Source organism: Carcharhinus amblyrhynchos, chromosome 3, assembly GCF_965287045.1.
Source record: "Carcharhinus amblyrhynchos chromosome 3, sCarAmb.v2.hapA, whole genome shotgun sequence".
Lineage (NCBI taxonomy): Eukaryota > Metazoa > Chordata > Chondrichthyes > Carcharhiniformes > Carcharhinidae > Carcharhinus > Carcharhinus amblyrhynchos.
Window position 1 is genome coordinate 34,618,022 of NC_137326.1, and position 9,833 is coordinate 34,627,854.

General features: G+C 42.6%; 1 protein-coding gene across 2 annotated transcripts in view; it reads left to right on the top strand.

Annotated features, from left to right (window-relative positions):
• Positions 1-9,327, top strand: part of nampt2 (nicotinamide phosphoribosyltransferase 2) — a 45,771-nt gene extending 36,444 nt beyond the window's left edge. Inside the window, exons 8-11 of one of the 2 annotated variants that reach the window (XM_080186309.1) lie at positions 3,343-3,462; positions 3,561-3,701; positions 7,532-7,678; positions 8,990-9,327. In XM_080186309.1, coding sequence (XP_080042435.1) covers positions 3,343-3,462; positions 3,561-3,701; positions 7,532-7,678; positions 8,990-9,145 — 564 coding nt within the window. In that variant the 3' untranslated portion in view covers positions 9,146-9,327. The remainder of the gene's footprint in view (positions 1-3,342; positions 3,463-3,560; positions 3,702-7,531; positions 7,679-8,989) is intronic. The other variant, XM_080186310.1, reaches the window with a different exon arrangement.
• Positions 9,328-9,833: the final 506 nt, after the last annotated feature.

Below are 9,833 nucleotides of genomic sequence, written 5' to 3' on the forward strand. Positions count from 1 at the left end.
GCATGTTTACAGTATGAAATTACCTCTTGATAGCATCAATTAGATGGCATTATTTAGCGTGTCACTTATTCTAATTAGGGAAATGCAGAACTGGATATAAAACATATGTTAAAGTCTAGCACAAAGAGATTTCCCATTTGGTACACTTAGAAGTTGTTTTGAATCATTTAGATTATTACATCTAACTACATATATATTTATCATTTTGACTACATTTTTCTTGGAAAGATTTGTATTTATTAAATTGACTTCAAAGAGCTTGGAGACCATAGCAGATTTTTATGGACTGCACCAAATGTCTACTGACCTTGGTCTGGACAGGACACAGACACTGTATAGAGGGGCAGAAAGCTAGTTCGGGTGAGAGACAGTTGGTACATGACTTGGGGTGGAATTTTACAGCCCTGTCGTGAAGGGGGGAGGGTCTGTAAAAACACAGCAAGCCATTGACTTCAGAGGGACTGGAAAATGCCAGCAACGGGATGGGCTGGCAAATCCTATCCTGGAATGTCACTCAAAATTTGGCAGAGTCTGTGGAGGTGTCCACATTCTAGATTCTGTAATGCTGACTGAGGAAATAATGTTGCAGGAGCTGGGAAAGAAGGGAAATGTTTTTTTAGTAAAACAGTGACTCTCTGTACAACATGAAGAGGCATTTAACCAACACTATGATTTTAAATTTAAGTTTATTTATTAGTGTAACAAGTATGCTTACATTAACACTGCAATGCAGTTACTGTGAAAGTCCTCTAGTCGCCACACTCTGGCACCTGTTCGGGTCACTGAGGGAGAATTTAACATGGCCAGTGCACTGAACCAGCACGTCTTTCGGACTTTGAGAGGAAACTGGTGCACCCGGAGGAAACCCACGCAGACACGAGAAGAATGTGCTGACTCCACACAGACAGTGACCCAGGTTGGAAAATGAATATGGGTTCCTGGTGCTGTGAGGCAGCAGTTCTAACCACTATGCCGTTATGCCACCCTGTTTACATCATTAAAAATTATTATAATTGCAGGTCATGTGGGAAGTTACGGGCCATGTGTTTCAGCAACTGGCTAAACAAATAAAATTTGTTGTATTGTTATGCAAGTATTCCATTTTTCTTCTTGCTGTGTTGCTGATTTTTTAAAACAGGTCTCCTCCATTTCATAGCTGCATATATTCCATTGTATTGTTGTATGCTGTGCTTTTTCAACAAATAGATATACTATCTGACTAAACCCTTCAGTAATGTTGGTATGAACACAGTTACAGCTTCTCTGCTACTAGGTTAGCAGCTCCTGATCAAAAAGGATGCAAAACACTGTTGCATTTATTGAGATATTCACACTACAGAGTCACCTGTACGCTAGATAATAATGTCACACTACAGTGTTACATCAGTGTCATCTTGGGTGGCATAGTGGCACAGTGGTTAGCACTGTTGCTTCACAGTGCCAGGAACCTGGGTTCGATTCCCAGCTCATTGTTTGTGTGGAGTCTGCACGTTCTCCCCTTGTCTGCGTGGGTTTCCTCTGTGTGCTCCGGTTTCCCTCCACATTCTGAAAAATGTGCTGGTTAGGTGCATTGACCCGAACAGGTGACTAGGGAAATTTCACAGTAACTTCATTGTATTGTTATTGTAAGCCTTACTTGTGATTAATAAGTAAACTTTAACTTTAAAGCCTGCATGCTTCTTTGTTACTTATACAGCCCGAAAGGCAGGATTTGGGATATAGCTTTACATGATCCTCTGCAAGGCAAGAGAGATTTTAAATACTTTTTTGCAATGGAATTTTTTGCAGTGGAATTATTCTATTCATCACCTCGTTAATGGTTGCCTGGGTAGAGTTAGTGCTGGGGAATAGAACATTTTCAATCTTGGACATCAAGCTATAAAGTTCCCTCAACTCTACCTCAACAATATATCTCAGATTCAATCACAGAAGAAGCATGTTTACTCCATAATGTGACTTTTATTCCAGACCTCTGAATTCCTTTAGGTGAGCAGTTTATGGCCAATTGGCAGCATTTTTATGATCCAGCCTCATACTGTCCAGGAATTGGGTGTAGACTATTCAGCCTTCATTTTGGGGGTAATAGAGCATCATGGTTATGTCACTGGATTGGTAACCCTGAAGACTGGTCTCATAATCTACAGAATATAAGGTTCAAACCCTGCCATGGTAATTTGAAAATTTAAATTACCAATCAAAAAAAATCTGAAATTTAAATATTCTGTTTCAGGGACAGTGAAACTGGTGGGATTGTGCTAAAAATCCAACCAGCTCATAAATGTACTTGCGAAAAGCAATCCTTTTGTTCTGTTTTGATCTGGACTATATGTATACCAGTCCCATACTGATGTAGCTACCTCTCCGGTACCTTTAGGGATAGATACTATGGCCGGAATTTTACCATCCTGCTTGCCACGGGAATTGGAGCGGGTGAGGAGCAGACCATAGAAAGACCTCAGATGTTATTTTACAGTTTTGTAAGAACATAAGAAATAGGAGCAGGAGTAGGCCACCTAGCCCCTCGAGCCTGCCCTGCCATTCAATAAGATCGTGACTGATTTTGTTGTGGTTCAGTTCCACTTATCCACCTGCTCCCCATAACCCTTAATTCCTTAATTGATCAGTTTTGATACGAGTGAGGTCGTAAAACCCCGCCCTATGGATGAAATGTTTTGGTCGTCCAAGCTGGCAGGATCTTCGGGTTACTTGGTGGTGGAGGGTACAAACAACAAGAAATTTCATTGCCAGCGGCGAGACTGGAAAATCCTGCTGCTGGCCAATAGCGGGCAGCCTTCACTGTCACAAAAGACACTGTGGAGGGAATGGAAAATCCTGCCGTATGTCAGCTTTGCCAAGAGTCTATATTTCGATGATTCTTTTTTACACAAAAATTCAAGGTGTCCAAAGCTGACACTATTTCCCTTTTTCTGGACTGAATTTGAACCCAAGCACATAAGAATCAATCAATCCCCACAAAACATGCTCCATCTATGCAGGAATTGATCCTTTAATTAGGGGATCCTATAAGTCATGTGGACAGAGCAGGTTATTTTATTCTTGTGTGGTCCATGCACCTAAGTATGATGAACAGCTTAATATAAATCATTGTCCGCAGACTTTTGTAAAACCCTGCAAACAATGCCAAGCTTTTTATTGAGCCAGCTGCTGCTGTTATCATGCTTAAATTATTAACTTCATTAACATTTATGAGCCCCAATGACCACGTAGCAGAGGTGGTGCGCAGGTTTTATGTAGATCATTAGAGTTAAAAGGCCAAAGTTTGATATCTTAAGATATTGTTCAGTGAAGAATAAGCAATGAGCATTTTCTCATAACCTGCAGGTCATCAGAATTCTGGAAGGAGTCTTTGGGAGTACCTTGAACTGTCAGGGCTATAAGTTACTACCATCTTTCATCCGCATCTTTCAAGGAGATGCAATAAATCTACATTCCATAGAAAAAGTACGTGGAATTTTCTTTTTGATATTTGATTGGAGTCATAAATGTACTTCATCCAGCAAAGTATACTGTAAAATCTGGATTTTTATTCTGTCTTCCAGATCCTAAACACTCTTAAAAATGAAGACTGGAGTGCAGAGAATATTGTTTTTGGATGTGGCGGTGCCCTTCTGCAGAAGCTCAACAGAGATACGCTGAATTGCTCTTTCAAATGTAGTTATGTGGAACGAAATGGAAAAGGGGTAAAGATGCTTACCGTCTTGAGTTACAAATAATAAGAAAATCTTAGATAAGGGCTAGGGCTGATGACACACCAAAGCTTTGAGAATGTGAATGGGTATCACATAAAATATCATCTCAACTGACCTCTGATTTTACAGCGCAGAGGAACAAAAAAATTATGCCGCACTTTTTACAGCCCCCACAAATGATGCTGTCTCACACATCTGTCATTTCAATAACTCTCAAACATCTCACCAGGTTTTTATCACCTAAGATGCGTGGGTATGTATCCCAGTTCACTAGTATGTTTAAAATATATTGGGTTTCGCACATATAATTTTATAAGGCGATACAATAAAGATGGATAATTGGGCCTGCGCTGCTGTCCAACCATTCGGTTTTATGACCAGAAAGTTGTGGATAACATGCAGGTGTATTTTAAATTTTAATTCTGCATTTCCACTGGCCAAAGCTTCCCTTCTGGCAGGCCACGTTCCCTTTTCAACAGCCTCTCATAAACAACTTTCAAACCGTGGTGGATTCCACAGTACCATTCCACTGTCACAGAGTGGGGCCGGCATTCTCCCAAAAAAATTCTAAGTGCCAAATTTGTGTGAAAACTGGAGTAATTCCCGTCAATTATTTTTTAGTGGGATTTTCAAAATGTATCTCCCACACTCTGTGCACTGCAGATTGCCCTAGCACGATCCATATTGAAATCAGTGGGTAGGGCCTAATTCCGCTGGAGAGGTCGGCAGCGTATTGCTGAGCAGGCCACTGCGCATGTGCTGACCTGTCAGTGCTGGGATTGGCTTGTGTGCAGTAACCCCGCACTGCTGGCCTCCTAATTGCTGGCCAGCCATGCAAACCCGCAAATCACTGACCCTCGACAAATCCCCTCACCTCCAAACCCCCTGATGGCTGGCCTCCCGACAAGCCCCAATGTCCCACTGCTCTCTACCCCTTGCACAGTTCCAACTCCTCCCCCCCCCACCCCCACCTCAATGATTAGCCCTGATCACCCCCATCCTGCCCTCCATCCGCAATCCCTATGCAGAGTGGCAGCGGGACTCCTCCTCACCCCGGCCACTCGCCCCATTCCCAACCCCTTGGTACTGCCTGATGCCTGGTGGGCAGTGCAAAGGTGCCCCTTGGGCATTGCCACTTTGCCTCTTGGGTGATGCCTGGGGCCAGGCTGGCAGTATCCAGTGGGCACACACACCCCCCATCCCCAACCTCCTTAGGGGCCTCAAAGGCCTCTATTCCCTCCAGCGGGGTCAGGTTGCCAGTTCCTCATTAGTGGCCCATTGTTGTAAACCCCCCGTGGCGGCAGGGGTGGCCAGAGAGTTCAGTCCCCAGTCCGATAATCACATTCAGATTCAAATTTTAATACGGAAATTAGCTCTGATCTGATTTTTGACGTGGAGCTGATCATGTGAAAATCTTCATCTGGGAGATGTGTTAAGGTCCAGCAGGCAGCCTGCTAAATGGCCTCTACTGATGTTTCCCAGCCTCTTGGGGCTGTTTGAGCAGTGCAGCGGGCTGGGAGAATCACCCCTCTGTGTTTTAAGATGGTGTCAACTGACTGAACCAAAGATAGTTGAAAAATTATATTTGCATATACTTGCTATAAAGGCATTTTGACTGTCTTAAATAATTTCAAAGCCGTCTATAAATACCTGGAATAGACTTAGAATTATAGACTCAAAATTAACAGGATAGAAAGAGACCATTTGACACACCATGGCCGCACTAAGAACAAAGAACAAAGAACAAAACCAGCCTGGGAAACAGGCCCTTCGGCCCAACGAGCCCGTGCCACCATCTCAACACCACCAGTCCACCTCTCTACCCACAACCCCTGTCTAGCTTAATTCCACTCTTAGGCTCTTGATCTGTAGCCTTGTTGATTGCTTCAAGTGCATAACCAAGTATCTTTTCAACTGTTACAAGGGTTCACGCCTCCACCATCCTTTCCAAGCAGAGAGTTCCAGTTCACCACTATCCCCTGGCTGTAAAGAAATTTCTTTTGGATTGCCTCTAACATTCCTAACTCTATCTCTAAATCCATGCCTTCTGGTGATGGATCTCTCAGCCAAGAGGGCCCATCCAGTCTATTCAGATCCCTGAATTTTATACACTTCAGAAATCACCCTTATGCCTCGTCTGTTCCAATGAAAACACAGTAAGAAATCTCACAACACTGGGTTAAAGTCCAACCAATTTAAACTTACTTACTGTGTTTACCCCAGTCCAACGCTGACATCTCCACACCAATGAAAACAACCATAGCTTATCTACTCTTTCCTCATAATTGGAATTCTCCAGTCCAGGGAATATAAATCTCCTCTGTACATTCTCTGTGCAATCATATCTTTTTGAAACTGCAGTGACCAGAACTACATGTGTCCAGAACTGCACTTTGGCTATGGCCCAGCTAGTGGGTGGGATTTTCTGGCCGCGCTCATCCCAAGACCAGAAAATCCTGCCTGAGATCAATGGACAATGTGCAGGTTAGATTGATTGGCCATGCTAAATTAATCGTTATTGTCAAGGAGATTAGCAGGGCAATGTGTGGGATTATGGTGAGAGGGCCTGGGTGGGATTGTTGTTGGTGCAAACTGCTGAATGGCCTCCTTCTGCACTGCAATCTCTATGAATAACACTTGAGCATGAGCTCCTGTCCGCTACAATTCCTCTGGTGGTGGGACGGGAAAATCCTGCCCAGTATCTTGTGCAGTTCCAGCATAATCTCCCTGTTCTTCATGTGATTTTATGATGCTTTGATTCTCTGATTCTGTAACTCAGCTAATAACAGCAATATCCTATGTGCCTTCTTGACCACCTTTTCTACTTATGTCCTACCTTCAGGGATCTGTCAATGTGCACTCTGAGATCCCTCTGTTCCTCTACATTTTTCAGTATCTTACCATCAATTGTGTTAAATCACAGTATGGCAAAGCTGATCATATGTTTGTTAGCACGCATGCATTTTCATTAGAGAATAATGTGTAGCTTGGCATGTTGGAAGATTATTTAAAATGGGTGTTGCACATCCCCCTTTAAATTCTGCCTTTCCTGAGTCAAAGTACTGTGGGGAAGGAGGTCTGTCCAAACAGGGGAAAAAGAAACACAAACGACCTTTAGAATGCTCTGAGTGCTGTTTCAAGCTAGTGCTCAAGTGTTATTCATAGAGAGCACAGTGCAGAAGGAGGCCATTCAACCCATTGAATCTGCACCAACAACAATCCCACCCAGGCCCTATCCCCATAATCCCATATCTTGCCCTGCTAATCTCCTTGACAATAAGGGTTAATTTATCATGGCTAATCAATCTAACCTGCACATCTTTGGACTGTAGGAGGAAACTGCAACACCCAGAGGAAAACCACACAGACACAGGAAGAATGTACATACTCCACACAGTCACGCAAGGCCAGAATTGAACCCAGGTCCCTGGTGCTGTGAGGCAGCAGTGCTAACCACTGTGTTACACAGGGTACAGCCAGAATGTAACTGCTATAGAGTACCAGTTCAACAGGATCTAGGCACAAATACCTCTGCTCAGTTTTCCTTTCCCAGTCCCCTGAATTCTGGCAGTGAAAGATGTCATGGGTCAGAAGGCCAATGTTAATTACAATGTCTGCACATGTAAATAATCCGTTAGCAGATATTATTTTAATGAGCCATATTTGCTATTTGTGAACTTTTCTGTTTTTATAGAACAATTGTGAGGGCAGCAATTTTGAATGTTTTGCTTATTCACTGATCATGTGCGCTTTGCAAAAGTGACAATCAGCAGCACCTACTATTAGGTCAGCATTTAACGACTTGTGTGTGTTACCATTAGCTGGATGTCTATAAACAGCCCGTGACAGATCCTATCAAAGGTTCAAAGAGGGGCATGCTAACTCTGAGGAGAAGTCCGGATGGAAGCATTGAAACAGTAGAAGAAGGGAAGGGGAACCCAGAGGAGGTATGGCAGCCAATGACTTTAGTCCTTGTTTCCTTTCTTTCATTGAGGGGAAGGATAGACTGAGTGAAGGGAAAGGACAAGGTTCATCTGACTATATCCAAGATTAACAGCTGCAACTCTGGCAGTGACATTTGGCAGCACGTTTTAGATTAATCTGATTATCTGCCTGGATAGCTGAAATCTAATGAAGCATTCGTGAAAACAAAAAGGGTCAACATTCAGGGTCAAGTGCAGCACAATATATACAAAGTTCAACCTTATGTAGGAATGACTTTCAAACTTTTCTGTTTGGGGTGCTCCGTTCAACTTTGGACTTAAGCAGACCTCCGCCCTAAGTTTTAAAAGATAGTATCAAGCCACCCAAAAGAAAACAAATGTGTTTTGTCTGTAGAAGTCAATATACTGAAACAACATACTGGTGAGCTGGTAAAAAGCAGTGCTTTTGCCAGGAACCCAGGCTCAATTCCTAGCTTGGGTCATTGACTATGTGGAATTTGCCCATGTTTTCTCCGGGTGCTCCAGTTTCCTCCCACAGTCTGAAAGATGTGCTGACTAGGTGCATTGGTCATGCTAAATTCTCCCTCAGCGTACCCGAACAGGTACCGGAGTGTGGTGACTCGGAGATTTTCACAGCAATTTCATTGCAGTTGTGTAAGTAAGCCTACTTGTGACATTAATAAATAAACTTCTTTGAACTTTTAAAAACTCTTATCAGAGAAATACATTCATCCCTTTAATCTGTTTGGCTCTCTAAGCATATTCAGTTGTAAGTGTCATTGAAACACTTGCTGCACCGTTAGGATTGCTTGGCGATAGATGTATCCACTTCCTGGATTTGGCACATTCCTTACTTCCTTGAAAAGCTTCACTTTAAGTACTTCTGGAATGCAGATGAGTTACTTGTGTCTGAGTGGCATCTAAACTCCACATTGGAAGCTGAACTCTCTTTAACTACAAAGCAATGGAATAATCCCAAGCCGTGAGAGGCAAGTGTTTTACTCAGGGTGATAAGTCTCTGGAATGTGCTGCCAGAGAAGATGGTAGAAGGAGAAACAATAGCAACGTTTAAGAGGCATCTTGACAGATACATGAATAGACAGGGAATAGAGGGATACAGACTGCATAGAAGCAATGGGTCTTTAGTTTAGAAAGGCTTCATGTGTCGATGGGCTTGGTGGGCCGAAGAGCCTGTTCCTGTGCTGCACTGTTCTTTGTTCTTCGATTATAAGACAAGTTAAAATTGCTAGAATTTGTCTTAGAGTTAGGATATACGTTTTAAATTGTAGAGAAAATGTGATTGCAGTCTTACATGATTCTTTTACTTGTCTTTAGGACCTCCTGGTTGCTGTTTTTGAGAATGGAAATATTCTCCAAGAATACACCCTTGCTGAGGTCCGATCAAATGCAAAGCTGCAAGCTGATGACCCTCAGTGCTTCAAGCCAAGTGTAGAGTTGCTGCATGAAAGTTTGTTAAAAGGAAATTCATAGCATTAGAGCAAAATACATGGCTAGGTGATTTGGTTAAAGCACCCAAAAATACACAGGCTGAAACCATCAGGCTTCAGCTTGCCATTGTGATCCATCCGTCAGAAAAAAAGGCTCTCAGACTTCATCAGTAAAAATATTCTATAAGAGCATCAAAATGGAACATGTTTTTAATGTCATTTCAATAATACAGCTTTGTAATGTTTAAATATTCCTGACAATGAATTGATTTCTCTGCAGGTACTTTCTGGAGAATAATGTCCCAAAATTATGAGTTTCCAAAGAAATTAATCACTTGGGGAGAAAAAATTCATCCTGGCCCATTTTGTGTGGGTGGAGATGTACAATTATCTGGCTTCCCATTACATTGAAGCAGGCAGCACGTAAACTCTGCATTTCTCCTCATCTAAATGAATTCAGTATACAGCCCAGTGCAGAACGTGCCATTGACAGAGTGCATGCTTAAAAGGGGCTCTGGTAGCATGTGTGGCTAGCACGTGCTTCTGTTACCCTGTACTTCTTAAAGAGAAGTTTGCACGCATTGTAGAGGAGCTGCTTCAGACTGGAAGACTTGGATAGAAACAAAAGTGCAGAAAATGGAGTAGCAATCAAAAGAGAGGGGTCCCAGATTTTCTGATGTGGCACTGGAGGTATTAATTCAAGAGCCAGAAAGAAGGAGCAATGGCACAGT